The sequence below is a fragment of the Sus scrofa genome, chromosome 14 (genome assembly GCF_054392235.1).
Source record: "Sus scrofa isolate SSC_HxYL_T2T_F1_AM1 chromosome 14, Sscrofa_HxYL_maternal_Yorkshire_Landrace_v2.0, whole genome shotgun sequence".
Classification (NCBI taxonomy): Eukaryota; Metazoa; Chordata; class Mammalia; order Artiodactyla; family Suidae; genus Sus; species Sus scrofa.
This window is the reverse complement of record NC_139396.1, coordinates 140500107-140521024: the sequence shown is the minus strand read 5'-3', so window position 1 is coordinate 140521024 and position 20918 is coordinate 140500107. Positions and strand designations below refer to the sequence as shown.

General features: G+C 41.6%; 1 protein-coding gene across 7 annotated transcripts in view; it reads left to right on the top strand.

Moving 5' to 3' along the window:
• SORCS1 (sortilin related VPS10 domain containing receptor 1) overlaps positions 1-20918 on the top strand; it is a 531938-nt gene that overhangs the window by 195247 nt on the left and 315773 nt on the right. For all 7 annotated transcript variants that reach the window (XM_084993370.1, XM_084993369.1, XM_084993368.1 and 4 more), the window contains exon 2: positions 1685-1752. In XM_084993370.1, the coding sequence (XP_084849496.1) occupies positions 1685-1752 (68 nt within the window). The remainder of the gene's footprint in view (positions 1-1684; positions 1753-20918) is intronic.

Below are 20918 nucleotides of genomic sequence, written 5' to 3'. Positions count from 1 at the left end.
TAGGGTGCCCAGCGACTCACACATGCTCACATTTTGCTAAAGAAGTAAGTTTTGAAGCCTGTGCAGTGGTTAAGGAGGAGTGGCCTTAGAGCACAGGTCTGGAGATGTCTGCCTGTCTTGGGGTGACCATGATCCTTCATTCCCTTGAACCTGGAACAAACGAAAGGGCATGCATTTTCAGTTTTCTTGCTGTGAACAAAGGGATCAGAATCTGTCCCTCAATTCTTGTGCCTTCAGTAAAGCCAGCCCTGTGCTAGTAGAGTGAGTCTTAGGATTCAATGCGCCTGGGCAGTTTGCTGCCTTGGAATTCAAGGTTAGAATGTTCTGTGTTCACTGTGGCTAGAACTGATCCCTTGGCCTCCAAAGAAAATCAAGGAAATCAATGGCAGCATTTTTCTGTTGAGTTGAAAACAGCAGGACTGGGCTGAATGTTCTAGGTTATGAGTGTCAGGAGAGAAATATGAACCACAACAGAAAACAAAGCAGGTCTTCATTTTGTAAGGAGAGTGAACCTTTGTGTTTAGGAACACAGCTCTGTTGTATCTTCCCAAGTGTCCCGTGTTTCACGTGGAGCCAGGCGGTGCCAGGTCATGGCTGCAGGCCCCCAAAGCAAGCCGCTCTTTCAAGCTGCCACGATGAGCATGAATTCACAGACCACCAGGCCCCATCTGTATTTGTGTTCTCTTCTGACACAGGGCCAAATTCTGGGCTCCTAATAAATGTTTCCTAAGAGTTGAATTGTGAAAGAATGAACTAAATAGTTTGGCTTCCTCTGGGTGAGGTTGAAAAGAGCAACAAGTTAAAATCAGGGGAAGATTTGCAGTGAAGCTAAGGAAGCTTAAGTTTTGGTGTCCCTTAATTGCACAGGTCCCGTCCCAGGATGTGTTCTTGGAAGGTTTGAACTCACAATTTTATATATATATATATATATATATATATATACACACACATACATATATATATATACATATATATTTTATCACAGGCTCCCTGAATTCTCTAAGCTTTCAGACCCTGAAAATGCTTTGAAATGCCATAAAACATTGGCCTGTGCCTATTAAAATGCTGTTGCTTAGTCCTAGTAGCTTCTATCCAGTGGTTTTCCCAGAAGTTGATAGATTAAGAGAAATAGATAAAGCCAAACCCCCAAAAGAGCAGGAAGGGAAGGAACTAACATTTAAGAAACTCCATGCTAGTTGAAGAGTAATCTGCATTTATTACCTAATTTAACTCCTCCCAGCCACCCTTTCTGAGAAGTAGCATGTTGAGGTTCAGAGACGCTAGGTCTCCCCAGTCTAGTACAACCAGGGGGGCTGGGACCTATGTCGTTGACCTTCCTCTTTCCACTTTCTGCTCAGTGGCTGCCTTGCAGGGCTTCTCTCTGATCACTTTGCTAGTTAGCCCTGAAAGTGTTAAGCCCACCAGGATAAGAAATGCCTGGATGGGCACGTAATGCTTGCTGCTGGGTGAGAGGGAGAAGGTTAGGCAGGGGATCCCTGGCTTGAGTGGTTTATGGACGGGTACAGGAAAACCCTCCCCTGGTCTCTGTAAGTGGATGCTGCAACTATTCATTCAATTATGTTAAGCACCCATTAAAGGAATTCTAAGCCCTCCCTTGGGCCATTTCAGTTCTATGAGATTGTAATTGTTTGAAACTAACCATGATTTCTTCTTTTGCCTTCAGGTGATTCTCATTTTGACAAAGCTCTATGACTATAACCTGGGGAGCATCACAGAGAGCTCGCTTTGGAGGTAGGAAATTGAGTTAATAATTACTGTGTTATTTAAAACAATGCCCGGGCTGCTCTCCCTCCCCCCCTTTTCCAGGTGGGACGAGTTTTGGTTACGTGTACCTTTTGTTCCTCTGTTTGCTTTGTATTTCCCTTAGCCATGGATTGGGGTTTCTCTCCAGGAAGGCTGGATCCTTACTTTTTATAGACCCGTTTTTTGGGGGGGTTATAGACAGATCTTTTTTGCTAAATTGTTCATTAGGTTGTCTTTATGCATTTTGGTTCCCACATTTCTCACTCATCTGTGAGCTTATTGGAACAGAAACAAAAGAATGAGGAGATCTTTGCAAAGGGGATCAACAACCTCTAGGCCGGCAAAACCCAGGCAGGCTACCAGGGCAACACTCCACAGGGCTACCAGCTCCCGTTCCAAGGTTCTGAGGCACAAAGGTGTGCACACACAGTTATTTTTTATTTTTATTTTTCACTTTTCTTTTTTTTTTTTTTTTCGTCTTTTTGCCTTTTCTAGGGCTGCACTTGCAGCATATGGAGGTTCCCAGGCTAGGGGTCCAATCAGAGCTGTAGCCGCTGGCCTACACCAACGCCGCAGCAACATGGGATCTGAGCCGCGTCTGCGACTTACACCACAGCTCTCGGCAATGCCGGATCCTTAACCCACTGAGCAAGGCCAGGGATCATACCCGAAACCTCATGGTTCCTATTCAGATTTGTTAATCACTGAGCCACAACGGGAACTCCATGTGCACACACGATAATATGCATGCCTTAACTCTGAAATTCACACTATTTTGTCACGCATGTAAAGCGTGCAGTTAATACATTTTTTTTTTCTCTTTTTAGGGCAGCATATGGAAGTTCCCAAGCTAGGGGTTGAAACGGAGCTGCAGCTGCTGGCTGGGTGAGAGGGAGAAGGTTAGGCACAGACACAGTAATACAGGATCTGAGCCATGTCTGCAACCCACACCACAGCTCATGGCAATGCCAAATCCTTAACCCACTGAACGAGGCCAGGGGTGGAACCTGCGTCCTCGTGGATACTAGTTGGGTTCATTGCTGCTCAGCCATGATGACAACTCAGCAGTTAATACTTTTGAGATGAATGAACAAATCTTATAAGGCCACACTAACTCATTGGATTCAGCACAAAAGAAAGTACTGAGATGCTCAGGCAGTTATTCTCTCCTCATTTTTTCTTGGAAACTATACATTCTGTTGTTTTGTTTTGTTTCTTAAAAAAAAAAAATCTGCTTGATTTATCTCACTTCTGATGGGCTCTTCTCCACTCCTGTGCCATGTGGCCACACCCAAACCAATCCTTGAAGTCCAGGATAGCACTTCCTCTGATTGTTCAGCCCTGGATTACATGTTGATCCCTGACCTGGGAGACGATGGAGACAAACTCCATAAATAATGTTCATACACAGAGTTCCCTTTGTTGCTCAGCAGGTTAAGGACCTGACATTACCTCTGTGAGGATGCAGGTTTGATCCCTGGCCTTGCTTAGTGGATTAAGAATCCAGCATTGCCACAAGCTGGGGAATAAGTTGCTGCTGTGGCTCAGATTCAGTATTGCTAAGACTGTGGTATAGTCCAGTAGCCATAACTCCAGTTTGACCCCTAGTCTGGAAACTTCCATATGCCGCAGTTGCAGCCATAAAAAGAAAAAAAATATTATTCACAAATATACTCTCACACACACATATAGACAGTGAGAGTCATTATACTAATATCAGAAAGGCAGGAGTGGTGTATGGGACAACATAAGATCAGTGGGGGATTCATTACCTATCAGTTCACCAGGAGACCAGGAGAGACTGGCTACTGGCTATCAGTCTCAACACTGAGCTCTAGGGAGAAAGACTCCAGTTGTCCTGTTTGTGTCAGGCCCCCGCCCCATGTTATGGAATTGTGTCTCATGGCTCACAATCAATACTCACAAATGTTGGTAGAAGGGACAGTTGCCTTTGATCTGAATGCTGATAGTCTGGGTGTTGGTGGACTCAGCATCTGCCCAAAACTGCCTCTGAATAGTCTACTTGGCCATGGAGGTTTTAAAGGGAAGGAGGGAAGTAATCTCAGTTAATCATTGAGATGGGGGAAGGGGGGTCAGAGTCATTGCCATCCCCCCCCCTCCCCCCCGAGCACAGGCTCGTGTGTAGGCTTGTCCACTCCTTGTGGTCTTTCTTTAGATGCTATCTTGTCCTCGTGGTTTGTTCACAAGATTACTGAAGGGGAAGCTAGGAAAGAGAGCTGGTCGTCTGTTAATTACTTATTCTCCATTTCTCCTTTGATCTAGAGAAAGAACCCACAGATTAGGCCAGGAATTGTGTGCTGGAAAGATTTTAAAGCTGTGCTAGGGCTGGAGATGAGTAGAGCATGGGGGCGCCTGGTTTAAGGTTAGTGACAAGACAAAAGGGTGCTTCCTGCGGAGAGCTCTTTCCTGCCTAAAGCTGCTTACACTGTACAATCAACAGTAGCTGGGGAGGCAAAGTTGATTTACTTGGTAGCAGTTTGGTGCAAGAGCTGCCTCTGTTGGGGAGTGAAGTTGTCATATAAGAGGAGGTGTCTGGATTGGATAAAAATCCAGAAGGAATCTACCGGGCCCCCAAAGAAGATTGTTCATTAAATTTCATGTTCATCAGATGTCTGTTTTCTTTTGGGCTTTACACTCAGTACCAGAAGCCTCAAATAAATAGTCATGTGTTTTAGGAGAACCCTAGTAGACCAAAGGAAAAAGGCTAGGTTCTATTATTTGTTGTCAGGTACTTAAATTACTGAGCTCTTTCCCCAACTAGGAGGTCATTTATGCAGAGTTTCTGTCCCAAGGAAATTTTGTAACTGAATTAAAATGTGGGAAGTTTGGTAGGGAGCCTCAAAAAATTCAGATCTTTAATGCATGAAAGGCTTGACACCTGCTGCATTGTTTAAATGCAATACCTGTTTGTCAGCATCTTTGTGACTCTGAGTAAGTTTGTTTTCTTGATGGATTTCTCTAACGTATGTACATAAATGAAAGTAAAAGCCAGCTTTTACTCTGCCATAGAAAGTGTCATCGGTACATTAGAAAATTAAAAGATATGCAGTTCTGTCTCAGTAGGACAGACACATAACAGCCAGGTTTTCAACCTGAGTGGTACTGGGAAGAGCATATGGGAGGCCATGAGGGACAGCTTGTCCTGGTCTGCTGAAGCTCACGTTCAGCCTGCTTTTCTCACCGTAATGGGGCTTTGATACTGATGCTTCAATCCAGGCAGAATATTCTTTTCTCATCTTAAGGGATGGAGTTAATGAAATGAAAATGACATCATGTTCTAGTTGTATCAGACCTCCCTTCTGATGGAGTGGCCTCCATGGGCTTTAAGCTTGGGAAAGTGTGGCAAGAATGACCTGCTGTCTTTTCCAGCTTAGAATCAGTTTCATTCAAGGATATATTCATATATATGTCATATCAAAACCAGACAAATATGCATGCATACATATCAAAACCAGACAAATATGCATGCATACATACAAATATATACACATAATACACACATATATACATAAACAATATACCCACATATATTTGCTTTTCTTATACCCACAATAGTTATTTGCCGTACATGTCATGTCCTATGTGACAAATAGGACTGTGGGTATTTGTGCTATTATAACCCTGATACTTTGATAAAAGAGCACTTATGTTAAGGAAAATATAATTTAGAAAATGAAAGAAGGAGAAATAAATATTTGGAATACTTCATGAGTGCTTTGCAGGACTTGCATTTTTTTTGGAGTGGCTCATGATGCTTGTATTTGGTCTTTAAGGAACCTTTTGGGGGTGCTGACATAGAGGAAGAGAGAGATAGGCCTGGATGGGTCAAGGATGGGGCCAGAAAGAAAGGTCCTCATGGTCTCACATCATCAAGTTCAGTCATGACGGTGGCAGGTGAGACAGCTATGGGTTGAATCATTTTCTCCTGCACCAGCTTGTACTTTCTTGTCAGAAAACCTGCCCTTGCCAACATTCGGAGCCTTCCAAGGGGCACAGGCCAGGTTTTAGAGATTCTCATGTCACTTTGAATACAGGACATAGCACATGGAGAATGCTCAGCACGTATCTGGTTTTCAACAGACCAGTGAATACTACAGTTTTATCTCTAATGCACGGTCATTAACATAGCATTCTCTTTCTCACTCATTTATTCAACACAGATGAATCGATTAACTTCTTTAGGCCTTACATTTTTCTTGTCTAGGGAAGAGAAGGTGGATGAGTGCATAGATCCGCAGCATGTAGGCTCCGCCTTCCAGAAGTTCATTGTTCAGAGAAGCCACACTCTGTGGATAGTTAAATTGAGAGAGAACTGTACTTGCCTGTAAGCTGCCTTATGTAACTGTATTGAATAAGGGACTTAAGCTGTACCCAGAACTGCCATATCCCAGAAGGTGTTAAATCTAATGTAAATAGACAAACTGTCACACAACCGTTAAGTGTTGTAATAAAGACATGAGAGTAGTGGTGCGTCTTTGCTTTGCTCATGTGTATATTTTCTGTTCTCAGCTAGACTTCATGTCCTTAAACCCAGCACCTTGCTGGTTTCATGATAATGGCAGTGATGCTGTTGATGAAAATAGTGATAGCAATAATAAAGGCTAACTTGGATCTAGCACTCCGTATGTGTCAGGTGCAAAGCAAAGTGCTCAACATACATTATTGCATCCTCTGAGTTTATTTGTATAGTGTGCCAAAGTTTGTAAATAATAGCCCACACACTTAGAGGCATGTTAGTTAATAAACTTCAGTCATATCACTACTTATTTTTCATCTCAGGTCCCATCTGCCTGCTGGTGGATCTTGCCATACGTCAGCAAACAGCATTTTAATCATTATGTGTGTGTGTGTGTGTGTGTGTATGTGTATATATAAAATTGTTATATATGTGTATTAAAAATAAGGTTTTTCAAAACACTGTGACATTTTAAGCCACTTTTGCCCCATTCCAGAGAAATACTGGGCAACGGAAACGGCTTCCCATCCGGCAAATTGATACATGCACTTTTCAATTGAGCCTTTATTCTTTACAACTTTTACCAGCTGAGCAGTCCAAAGGGGGCAAGTGGCAAATGCCTTAGGGATGTTAGAATAGGAGGGAGGCCAAGAGGCAGCTGACCTTGCAGTGATGTTCTAGGGCCTTAAGCCTGGCGGAATCCACAAACCTTGGCTGACAGAGCTCTATGCCGCTGTACCATATTAATGAGCTTTTGCTCCCAGTTGGTCTTGTCATTGATTACACCTTAATCCTGGAGCGAGTTGTTGATTTTGTTTTGTTTTGTGTTGTCTTCACTCAGGGAGTCAAACTGAGGGAAGGGGGCTGATCTGACACAGAACAATTAACTGCACCTCAGAATCTTCTCTGCTTTACAGTGGATTAAGCTGTGAGATTTGGTAGAGCTGGCGGTTTTACCATATTGAAGCAAGATAAGCTTAAAGGTTGAGATAAATAAAATGTCAAAATCTAGATACAGTATCTCTGAGAAGAAATATATTAATCTTTTTCCCCTCTGCGGTAGGGTAATCAGCACTCTGCTGTGAGAGGCTTAGCTGATGAGCAAGCCCCCCAGCAATTCTGGAAAGACTGCAGGTATACTTCTCTCTTAAAGGGACACACAACCTTCAGTGTGTCTGTCATAGGGCTTGCCTGGAGTGGCTCACTTCTCAAAGTCACTAGTATCTTATTTTCAGGTCCACAGGAAACACAAGCTTCCAAATAGATCTCCAAAATCATATACTCTCAAACAGCAATACCTGCTTGGGGCAGGGGCGGGGGGCGCGGGGGGCGGAGGGGGAGCCATACAGTTAAAGTGAAGAGAATGGGTTAGGCTGTTTGATTCTGTAGTGGGCGCCAGCCCTGCTTCCTTACCATAGGAGCCACCTTTTTTCTTCTTGAATGTTACACACAAAGGTCATCAAGAGAAGCTTCCTAGTAGAGCCTCTGTGGAGAGAATGGCTGGAGAGTGCCTCGAGGCAGCATCTGTGTAGGGTTGGCTGCAGCTAGTACTTTTGGAGGGCTCCGGGGATTCAGGCTGACAGAAGCTGACCTCAAGACAGTGGCTCTGCCAACCCGGTGGGTAGTTCCACTAGCTGAAAGTCTCTGCTTCCCACTCCTCACCCAGGCGAAAAGCAGAGGGCAGCTTGGATAATTAGCCCCAGCTTTCAAGACTGTTTTGCCACACAATCCAATTTTCAGTCAACTGCAAATACAAAGATACAGAATAAGGATATCCACCCTGAAAAAAAGAAGGAATAAAGCTAGAGTGTAAAATTGTCCTGCATGAGGGCTCTTCATGTTACATGGATCCTGTGATGTTATTTATCCCTGTACGTGCAAATGTTTAGTGTCTTTCTGAAGGCCCCCAGGAGAGACCCAAGCTCCTCAACAGGATCACAGTGTACTTTGGATTCTGGATTCCTCCCAGCTCTATAGCTCCCACTCCCATCCCCACATTTGTGTCGGGCAGAGCTGTTTGTGGGTCCTGGACTTATACATTCATTTGATTAGATCTTATTATTTAAAAAAATAAAAAAATGTATGCTCATTAAAATAAGTCAAACAGTGCAGAGTCCAAAAAAAAAAAAGTTGTTAGAATGTTTTACATCCTGCACAGATCCAGCTTCTCCAGCATCAGTGATGCTAAGAGTTTTGGGGGATACCATCCATGTCATGATGACTCACCTCAAAAATTACCAACAGATATATGCATATGTCGGGACCACTTTTTTGTTGTTTAAGAAAATAGGGATAGCTGTTCATAGGATTCTGACAGCCTCTTATTTTCACTTAACAATTCGTCATGGTTGTCTGTCAGTGAATACATTTTAAAAATAGATCTGGTTTATAAGCATCAAATAGTATGAATGTTTTATACTGAATTTATTTTTATTTATTTATTTATTTATTTTTGTCTTTTGTCTTTTTTTTGAGGGCCGAACTCACGGTATATGGAGATTCCCAGTCTAGGGGTCTAATCGGAGCTGTAGCTGTCCATTAGAGCCACAGCAAGGCTAGATCTGAGCTGCCTTTTCGACCTACACCACAGCTCATGGCAAAACTGGATCCTCAACTGAATGAGGCCAGGGATCAAACCCGCATCCTCACGGTTCCTAGTCAAGATTCGTTTCCGCTGAGCCCCGATGGGAACTCCTGTATACTGAATTTAACAGCTGCTCACTGAATGAACTTAGGTAGTGCTTCTGTGTGCCCAGAAGTGTTCTCAGTGTTTTTTATCCTTATGACAGGCACTGCTGGCTTACCAGGTTTACAGATGAGAGAAGTGAGGCTTAGAAAAATTAAGTAACGTGCCCAGGGGTCATGTGGTTGGTGAGCGTCAGAGATGGATTCTGAGTGTATTCTCTTTTTTAAAAATCTTTATTATTAAAGTATGGTTGATTTATGATGTTTCATCAAGTTTTGTTATATAACAAAGTGACCCAATCACACACATTTCCCAGTGCTCTACAGTTGGATCCCATTGCCCATCTATTCCAGATATAACAGTTTGCATCCAAAAAAACCCCCAAAATGTCCATCCATCCCACTCCCTCCCCTTCCCCCCCCGAAACCCCAAGTCTGCACTTCTTGGCCATGCTCTCTTAACACCAAGCTACACTACCTCACCATGATCTTTTTTATTGGATCATTATCTAACGTCCACAATATTTGCTATTACATGCAGGGCTTCAATAAACATGTTTGTAGACATGTTTTTACATTTTGGTAATTTTCTCTCCATCAAGTACTCTAGAGTCCTAAGGGTGATCTTGCTGGATCAAAACCAAATGCATTTATAATGTTAACAGATTCCTGAAATTACTTTCCAAGGTGGCTGGGATAATTCATATACCCACAGACAATTATAGACTGTAATTTGCTGATGATTTCACCAGTAACTGGGTCTTTTCAATACTTAGCATTTCTCCAGTCTCTTGAATGAAAATTGTGTCTTGACGGCAGTGTGTCTTAAGAGGTAGGCTACCAGTGAAGGGACATAAAGGAGTAAACACAATTTTGCGTGAAGGGGGTCATAGACTAAAGGACCATCTTCCTTTCTTTAAGTGAGGACAAGTCCAACCATGTTTTATGAAGGTTAAATCAGTGCAAAGAGATGGAAAATATTTTTCTTAAACTGAGGGAGGAATAAAACTGATGGAGGATTTTGTATATTAGTTCATTTGTATCATTTTTGTTAGATTCCACATATAATTTGATATTTGTCTTCCTCTGTCTGACTTACTTCACTTAGTTTGATGATATCTAGGTCTGTCCATGTTGCTGCAAATGGCATTATTTCATTCTTTATGTGGCTTAATAGCATTCCATTGTATATATGTACCACCACTTTTTTTTTTTTTTTTTTTTTGGTCTGTTCATCAGAAATAGACTCACAGATGTAGAAAACAAACTTACGGTTACCAAAGGGGAAAGTGGAGAGGAGGGATAAATTAGGAGTTTGGGATTAACATTTTACATATTACTATATGTAAAATAGACAACCAACAAGGACCTACCTGTATAGCAAGGGAGGCTCTACTCAATATCTTGTAATAACCTGAAATGGAAAAAATGTGTAGAGTAGATATATGTATATATTATAACTGAATCACTTTGCTGTATACCTGAAAGTTAACACATTATCAATCAACTATACTTCAACAATTTTTTTTAAATGGTGGAGCCCTCGTAGCAGCCCTATTCACAATAGCCAAGACATAGAAACAACCTAAAGTCCATTCACAGATGAATAGATTGAGAAGATATGGTACATATACACAATGGAATACTACTCAGTCACAACAAGAACAAAATAATGCCATTTGCAGCAACATGGATGCAACTAGAGATTCTCATAGTAAGTGAAGTAAGTCTGAAAGAGAAAGACAAATACCGTATGATATTATTTATATGTGAAACCTAAAACATTGCACAAACGAACCTGTCTACAAAACAGAAACAACCTCAGAAACATGGAGAACAAAACAGAAACTAACTCACAAACATGGAGAACAGACTTGTGGTTGCCAAGGGGGAGTGGGAAAGTAGTGGGATGGACTGGGAGTTTGGGGTTGGTAGATGCAAACTATTATGTTTAGAATGGATAAGCAGTGAGCTCCTACTATGCAGCACAGGGAACTATATCTAATCTCTTAGGATAAAATATGATGGAAGATAATATGAGAAAAAGGTTATATTTATATGTATGACTGGGTCATTTTGCTGTACAGCAGAAATTGGCACAACATTGTAAATCAGCTATACTTTAAAAAAAAGAAAGGATGGAGTTCCCATCATGGCTCAGCAGAAACAGATCTGCCTAGCATCGATAAGGATGCAGGTTTGGATCCCTGGCCTCAGTCAGTGGGTTAAGCCATGAGCTGTGGTGTAGGTCATAGACATGGCTCAGATCTGGAATTGCTGTGGCTTTGGTGTAGGCTGGTGACTACAGCTTTGATTCAACCCCTAGCCAAGGAACTGCCACATGCTATGGGTGTGGCCCTAAAAAAAATGAAAGAGAAAGAAAGAAAAAGAAAGAAAGAAAGAAAGAAAGAAAGAAAGAAAGAAAGAAAGAAAGAAAAGAAAAGAAAAGAAAAGAAAAGAAAAGAAAAGAAAAGAAAAGGAAAGGAAAGGAAAGGAAAGGAAAGGAAAGGAAAGGAAAGGAAAGGAAAGGAAAGGAAAGGAAAGAAAAAGAAAAAGAGAAAGACAGAAAAGAAAGAGAAAGAAAACAACAAAAAAATGGTAGAGGATTGGGTGGCAGAGGGGGTTTGGATATGGAGCTTATATGGGGGATGGTCCAGCCATGGTAGATCATCGTGGATGAGGGGTGGGAAAAGGTCCAAGGTCTTGCTCTTTGACCAAGAAGGGAAGCCAGAGCTTACCTGAGACATAGAAAAACTTTGCTGGGAGACCTGGAGTTGAGAGTGCTTCTGCCATTTGGATATATGGTGAGTGATAATGGACTTAAGAAGAGGCTTGAGTGTTTGAAAGAGCTGCTAAGGAGACAGGAGGACGGACCACTCAGGGAAGGCTGGTGCAGTGGGTGATGCTGGGACCCCAGCCGAGGTCACAGACTGGGGATAGCATGCCTGTGCTCTCACTCCTGTGAGCTGTGGGTAATGCTCAAGAAGGCAGTTGGTCATGTGGTACAGGGAGGTGTTGGAGAAGGATAAGAGCAGGGGGATGAGGAAGCTAGGGGTTAGGGGGAGGCAAAGAGTGAAAAAGCAGGAACTGTAATCCAAGCATGTTTAAAAGCCTAAAAAAAAAAAAAAAAAAAGAAACACTTAATATGCAGAGGAGTATAACCTTTTATAATATTAAATTTAGGACACATTTAGCAACCAGGGGTTCTGTGGAAAGGAGATGGTCAGAGCAGGTAAAATTAATCAGAAAAGCCATTTATGAAAGCTGCTATTAAGAAATCTACTCAGCTCTGTTGGAGCAGCTGCCCCTTTTCTGCATGTGTGTGGAAGAGATGGATCTGCTTGTCAGGACCCCCATGTTCTGTGAGTGGTACCTCACCTCCACATCTTGGAGGACACTAAGCAGCCTTTTCTGATCTGGTTGCGGAAGATCATCCAGGTAAAGACTTGTGGACCACATCTGGTCAAAGTCACCGCGATGCCTTTGTCAAGAAAGAAGGGCCAGCCCAGATGTCATGTTAAAGTGATGTTAATCAACTTTCTGGTCACTTTTTTCTTCCTATCACACTTTGCTCTAGAGCCCATGCCAAAAATGCACTCTTTTTATATAAGTCTATTTTTTGGAATTCAATTTTCTGGACTCTCAATTGACTTTGCCTTTGGCTTCTTTCTCCTCTTGGGTGTTTATAGTTCTTGACTTTGATCACTCCACTTCATAGAATCTCAATAAAGAAAATCTTTACATATTCCAGCCATGGTGAACTACCTGTAGGTTATGCTAAACAGCATGTGTTCTCAGAAGGCCATTCTGTAAACAAGTCAGCTCCTGCACTTGGGCATTGAATCCAGGGTCTGTCCATTCCAAGGTGATGGGGTGGTTTTTTAATTGCTTTGTTTTTCATCACAAAGGGGGCTGTGATAGTATTTATCTTGTAGAATTATAGTAACACTTTGTTACATGTGTGTCACCTATCAAACGCATAGAAAGTAGAGTAAATAATACAAGACAAACAAAAACCTTAGATCTTGTACTTCTGTGATCTTCTTTGCTTGCCTTTTCCCTTCCTTTTTTTGTTTAATAAATAATGATAACCATTTATGCTGATGCTTTACTATGTGCTAAGCACTCTTCTGGGAGCTTTATGTGTATCAACTATAAATTAATCTCTCGATATCCTCTGAGGTTGGTACTATCATTATACCCATTTTATAGATGAGGACACTTGTGCAGACAGTTGAAAGCTTACTAAGCAGTGGAGAAGGGATCTGAGTGCAGGCAGACTGGCTCCAGAGCTCAGACTTTGAACCTCCCAGGGACCATCTCCTGTAGGGTCCCTTTCCTGACCACAGCCTTCCGCACAGAATAAATCCCTGCTCATTTTCTCATTCTTTCTGTTGCACATATTTTTCTTTTTGATGTATTATTTGAATCATTAGCACTTCCTGTGTATTTATTCCCTTTACAGGAACCATCTTGAAGGTTGCCTATTATCTTACTCACCTTTGCATCCCTGGTACCAAGTACAGTTCTGCACTAGGAGATAGAATACTGGGGAGAAGAGATTTTTAAAAACACGATCTTTGTCATCTTGGATTTAATGAATTGATGCAAAGCTTGCCCCATCCTATATATCACAGGTTAACAGGAGGTAGTTTACTCAACTGATAAGTCTTGCACTCATCTGTTGTCATTGCATCTGAAGGGCAAATAATTCATTTGATTTTGGCGTGTGGATTGACACTGCCATGCTGCAAGTCTGTAATGATGCTTCTGTGAGTGTGAATTTATTCCTCTTAGTTAGGTTCTTTTCCTTTGGCTAGCGTGGGAGAGTTGTTTAAAAACAAACATAATATCGGGCCCATTTGAATTCCTAATCCTGAACACTGCTTACTGTGCTGTTACCAGAGAATTGACTTTATGTGGGGAGTTGGGACCCCCATCTAGGCCAGACTTGACCCTGAGCAAAGGCCAGGGGGGCCATGCATGTCCATGAGGGTGGTCCCTAGGGGTGGGGGCTTTGCCCTGTGCGCTGCAGGACAAGAGGGATGAAAACAGCATCACAGGAGAGTTTTAGAAAACCCTTTTTTCAGGTGATGTTTCCTAAATACTGTTCATCCATAAATCAAGCTGGGGCATTTTCGGCTCCCTTCTCCTCTTTCCAAAGGGAAATGGTGTGCTGAAGAGTTATTCCTCAGCACGGCTTTATTTCTTTCCCCTGCTGGGATGTATTAGCAAGGTCATCACCTTTGGTTTATTGGCTTCAAACAATCTGTGATTGCAGAGGATTATGACTTCTTAGCTTGCAGAAGCAGGAGATGCAATCAATTCATGAAAGGCACAGGACTTTTTTTTTTTTTTAATGTATATTTATTTCTGCCAGCATTTCTGGGGACCAAGACTTAAAAGAGCTTTTTGAAAAGAATTTATCATTGAATGTCCTGCTTCATTGCTTCTTTCAAATAAGAACATTGAGTCAGGCCAGTGTGAACGTAACTTTCACTCTTTGAGTTTGAAAGAAAGAAGACGACTTCTCAAGTCTGTCTTCCCCCTCCCCCAGCTCTAAACCGAATTAACTGGGAAATATATACTCATTGCAGCGTGCCAAACGCAGAACACTTTGAAATAGCTGGGGCCTTGGATTAGCAATAACTTCTGGTTGATGAGTTAGTTCTCTTTGGTCAGGTAAGAAATTCTTTTGTCTGAAAACTCTTCCAATTTGATTAGTATTTATTGCAGTATCAGTTTTCTGACTTATACTGACTTCATTTCCCAACTTCCTGGGTCACCCTTTCTCAGTTTGTTACTACCTTTCTCTCACTTGGGATTTCGTCACTTCTGACCTTAGAAAAGTACTTGAGAATTTCAGCTCTCCTCTTCCCTCTACATTGCATGTCCTCTTTGGGAGTTGCAGAAAACAATTGCAAAGACCTGTCTCTTCAGAACTTAACAAACAAATGTTTCGACATGGAGACTGTACTTGCACGAGGCTGCTGTGGGTCCTGCCCTGCAGTGGCTTTGGCAAACAGTTTCTCTGACACCACGTGCTTCGTTAAAAACTGCTGTTCTCTTGAGCAAGGTCTGGCCTTTGAGTTCCCCTTCTTGGCTGCTCTGCAGAGGTCCAAGGCCGATGCTCTGAGGCTGAGATGACACATTAATCTGTGGACTCTGTCTCTGCCCAGCAGCCCAGCAATGTTTTTGTTTCAGTTGGTTTTATAGTCTCTTACTCAAAAAAGACCCTGCTTACTGATTCGTTGGGCAGTCTAAGCGCATGATACAGTGACTCCTCCAGTCAGCAGGAAACATGTGGGATGGAGGGTGGGGTGGCGAAATCAGCCACTATCTGGACTCCAGGCAGCAAGAGACAGCTGAGAATGGCTGCTTCCAGGGCAGTGCTGGATAGCTGAGCTTCACCAGCCAGCATGGCAGCTCAAGGTACTAATTTATCTGTGTTCCTCATCTTCTCCAGATATAACTCTGAAAGATATATTTCAAATGAAAATGAGGGCCACATCTGTTATTTTAGCAACTCACTGTAGTAGGGCAAAGGTCAAGGTGCAGGAGCCATTCTAATTTATAATGGCAAACAAGCTGATGGGTCTGTGCTGTGTAAGCCCCTGAAACAGGCCTCCTAGACTAGAGTAGAGCATGAATGGTGTGGCTTTGGGTTCCTCTTCCCTCACTTCTTAGGCCTGCTTTTTTCATTGATTTGACACTTTCTACGCCCCAGTAGTCCCTATACCCAGTGGAAATAACATGGCCCTTTCTTTTTTCATAGGTTTTTTGTTTGTTTTTTATCTTTATAGAAAAAGTAGAGTGGAGGTGGTTACTCAGTCTAGTAAGCCTTAGTTCGTGCTACCCTTTCTGGTCCTCCTTTTTCTCATCTGGTAACTTGGACTGGTAATAGTTCAGCATTTTAGATTTGAGAGGACATACATACACTATTTTAAGATTAGATTGAGTTTCTGCCGTATTTAACCAAGGACAGAAGTTTATTGAAAACACAGTGATCACAAAGAACTACTGATGATTTTTATCTATGTAGGTCCTTGCCTTGGCATGTCTGAGAAGTGTACTATTTTGATTTTCCACAGTTTTGAGCCTTGCATTATACTCAAGAACAATCTTTGCACTTAATGTTTCCTTTAAGGGAATGCAGATATCAGTTTCCTCTGGGGCTTATGTCAAATCTGCCGTCATCAAGGCCACATATGATCTATGGTGGAAATCAGAGTTCAGTAAATCCCTGAACAATAGCCCTGCCTCCAGCTTCCCAGTGTCCATGAAAACCTAATCCCCCACAAGTACATCTCATACAAGTTTATTGTGAGAAAAGATGCATAGTAGGGCCTCATTATATGTGAATTCCCTCTATGCATACCATTTTTAATGTATTCTTTTCTTATGGCCTAAAGGTATTATTATTGATCTCCTGAAAGATGTCCTGTGTCTGAGAGAGAGCCTGCTGTTCCATCTGCTGACCAAATCAAAGCTCCTGTCTTGAATTTGAGTGTCTCTTGACCATATTGCTTCTCAGATGTGTGCTTTTTGCTGGACATAGGATGTGGGGCAGTGTGTTAGTTCCCATCCTGTTGTTTTGCCGAAGACAAATATGTAACTGGTACTTCAAGGTGCCAGTCAGGACCCACGTGAAAAGAAGGAAGAAGCTCATTGAACTGCTGTGTGTCACCTCATGGCTTGAGGCCAAGTCAAAATTTAGAAAAGAAGGGAATTGGCTATGATGTATAAAATAAGTAAGCTACAAGGATATACTGTAGAATACAGGGAATATAGCCTATGTTTTAGAATAGCTCGAAGGCATATAAACTTTGAAAGTTGTGAATCACTATGTGGTATACCTGTAACTTACATTGTATATCAAATTCAATCTAAAAAAATTAACTCCCTATAAATAGGGATACCAAGGCTCAAAGGCTAAAAGACTTATACAGAATCACACAGCTAGTAAGTAGCATACCTGGCACCCTCAATGAGGGTTTTGTTTTTGTTTGTTTGTTTGTCTTTCCTGTCTTTATAGGGCCGCACCTGTGGCATATGGAGGTTCCCAGGCTAGGGGTCTAATTGGAGCTGTTGCTGCCAGCCTACGCCATAGCCACAGCAATGCCAGGTCTGAGTCGTGTCTGCGACCTACTTCACAGCTCACGGCAACACCGGATCCTTAACCACTTGAGTGAGGCCAGGGATTGAACCTGCAACCTCATGGTTCCTAGTCAGATTTATTTCTGCTGCGCCACAGTGGGGAACTCCTCAATCAGGTTTTTTATATTCACACACATGCACATGCACACACAAAGGAACTGAGATTTTCAGCAACAAATCAGTATTTAAGAGTCGTTAGCTTCCTATACCATCCTGCAAAGATCACTTTTGCAGATTTTCAGGAGGTAGTAAAGAGCAGTGAACATTCGTGTGTGCTTCAGTCAGGTGGTAATAGTGGTACATTTTCAAAAGAAGAGAGCATCTAAACCGCCAGTTCTCAAGTTTAATTCTTATATTTCAAAGTACTTTCTAGAAGTATTAGCAATTCTAATGAAAATTGAATGTGCTTAATCTCCAAGAATTTTCCTCAAAAATTTTGCAACAATAATCAAAATAGTACATTTATTAGATAACTACTTTGGTTTATCCTATGAAAAGTAAATGGCATGTCCTGGGCATGTTTGAGAGTTGGTGTGAGCACGCCCTGTGTTCTAATCTTAGCACTGCCACTAATTGTGTGATTGTAGGCAAAGTGTTTTATTTTCACAGAATTTTGGCCACCTCATCTATAAGCTTTTACTACATGGACTCTGATTTTTAACCTGGCTTCAATGTTCATATTTCTAAGAATTTTGCCCTAAACATTTGCCTTGTTCAAAGCATATATCCTCATATATTTTGGGATGCTAATGAGAAAACATTAGTATCCCTGTTTCTTCTAGGATGTTTTTTCCTTAAATGTGTGTCCATCACTAGAAAGAGGCAGAACAGCCAGTAAACTCTCTCTGGTTTTGTGGGTCAGAACCCTCATATTTCATGGCCACTGAGTTAGAGAACCTCTACGCCAAGTTTAAAACAATAGAAAACAGAGAATAAATTACCTTGACTAGATTACTTCATGTCTTTGGACCTTAATTTTCATATATTGGGGATAATAATAATTCTATCAGGTTACTGTAAAGAGTAAATTTTAAAAAAAAATTTTCTTCGCATATTTTAAGTTATAAATGGTAAAAACATAACTGAAACCTAGGTGTTCATATTTTTGTGACGGAAAAGATGAAAAAGAGTTAGTTATCATTTGCTGCAAAGCTTGTGTGACTCTCAATTCCCTGATTGGTAATTTCAGAAATGCTTTCCTTAGTTAAGGTTGCCGTAGATATCTGGTGACCAGATGTTATAATGGTCCAGATGCTCTGCTCTTTGTAAAGGACTCTGTGGATGGTGGTTATTCCTAGCTGGGAGTGGGAGCAGGGAAAATTTGATCTTTCTATTTTCCTCCACCATGGCAGAGGGCATCCTAACGGTCCAGGTACCACTGTAATTCACTAGATATTGGACTTTTGGAGAATAAGTGTTTAGTCTGCAATTTTTTTTGGCTTATAGTACTAGACTAGAGAACAAAGCTGTCACATAGTCGGTACTCCGTAGGCATCTTTTTAAGGAATCTGTGAATTAATAAATCACTGATGTTATGTTAGTTGCCAGCCTAAGCCTGGCAATATGCTGAGTATATTTCTTACTTAGTGGCTTTTAATTTTAGGAACATTAGAATCTCCTGGGGAGATTTAAAAAAAATATATTATTTGTGGGGTCCCATCCAGGACTAATTGAAATAGGCTCGCTGAGCCTGGGACACAGGTAGTTTAAAAGCTTCCCAAGTGATTTTTAACTTATGAGAGACACAGAATCAATGAACTCTTGATCGGTTGTTTTCCTGGGGTTTGCTTGACTGGACTACTTGCTAATGTTGCCAATTACTTACTTCTGGTCATCTAAGTTTCCGTGAGCATGTTCTCCCACCTTGCCGTTTGTCATGTCTAACATTTTCTACATTAACAGGGATGCAAATTTATTATCCACATTAAGAGTGTAATCTCTTCGGCATCTAGTTCGGAAATGCAGTCGTGCTGTCCATGTAAATCATCAGCTTAGACCCTTTTGTCGTGTGAAAGAAAACATGACCGTCAGGATGGACAAGATTAATGTTGACTAAGCTCACTGATATGCTGTAAATTGCAGAGGCCTGGGTCTCAGACTGGTTGAGTCAAACTATTGGTAATCCCTCCATAACATTATGAGATGAGGCGGGTTCTTGGAAGGTGGTTTGAATTGGAGACTAATTCCTAATTCCTATTTAAGGGTTTAGTTGCAACTGTGTTGGCACAAATCAGCTAAATGTTGCCATTGCCCCTTTTGGGGGAAGGGGAAGCTGTTGCTTACCTTGAAGGTACTTCTGATGCTATGGAGGGAGGAGGAGACAAGCTCATTTTGGGAGTGTGTTGAGGATGCCCTTAGAGTAAAGCCTTGTCTGGAGTCTTTGGAATTGTGTTGCTTTGTTTTTCATGGATGGTTAACATATTTATTCTTCTTTAGTTCCTTGTCCCACTAGAATATCATTTTGTCCAAGAAGCAAATATAAGTCATGCCATAGACAGGCGTACACCTATGTGGTGAGGACTGGGGGGAATGATGGCTGTCCCTCTAAGGCACCAACATATACCTTTGCTTTGTCACCCAGTGGCAAAGTTACACGACAACTCAAGATTCCAGGAATAACACAGGGTGACAGGAGTGGTGTGAGGTGCTTCAAGGAAGGATGATTAAATGCCAAATGAATGGTATTGGGGAGCTATCCACAGCCAAATGTGAAGTTATTTTTACTCAAGGCAGTGATTTCTACACTGTTTTTTTTTTCTTTAAACCTCAGGGTGTCTCTAGATATTTCAAGAAGTTTGTATAATTCTCAAAAATAATAATATACTTTTAGCCTATATTAATATCATAGTATGCTTTTTTCAGTGAGGGAATGGAGGTGGGTGATATTCACATAATGTCTCTGCTCCAAAAATGAGGGATGGACAGCTGATCAGCTGACACATCATTTCCCGGTGAGAGCACTCCTAGAGTATAAATGTCAGTGCCCCTAAATCCTGTGTTTTCTTGAGCCTTCTGGAAGCATGCAAATCTGAGATCTGCTGTTTTGGAAGAATCTGCATGTTTTTCCCCAGACATTTTTTCCTATTTTATTGGCACATGTGACCCAGAATTGCAGTGCATTTATCTCCTATCACCCTTTTGTTTCTCTTTCTCCTCTTACCTTTGATTCCAGAAATGTTTTAAAAATGACAAATGGTAGTTAATAGCATGGCAGGCAGGGAAAAATGAACAGTGGTGGGCTCATTTTGATAGACTATGCTGTCTGCAGATAATTTGCCAGGGAAGAGTGCTGACATATACAGCCCCACAAGAGGACTTATCCATGATCTTAAACCAAAATCATTTTGGAAAGTTTCCATTATTCATAAGGCATGATCCGTGAAAACTGGAGGAGGCTGTCCCCTGGTGATGCCTCTGGGCTGGTGGCTCTTGGGTTCATGAGTTAGAAACAGGCAAACATCTGTATTTGTGCACTTGAGGAGATGGCTGACTTTCAGAGAACGAGATTTTCACTGGAGGCCAGCATGGTGAAACCAAGTTTTCTGCCATTATTGCCAAGTATTTTCCTTACCCTCTTCTAGGTCCTTCCCTATGAATTCTGAGACCCTGATCTTGCGGCTGCTTTTTGCTCTATCCCATCAAATGTACTTCATCACTTTTCTGTCTTGCCTCTATTCTAAACCCTCTGATGATCAATGTTTCTTTGTATGTCCCTTGCCTACTGGGGTGCCTGGATCATGAAGTAGGCTCATTAAAATTAGTTAAATGAATGACTGAATGAATGAATGAATAAAGATCCAAAACAATATTGCTGGAATTCTCTAGATGGGATTTA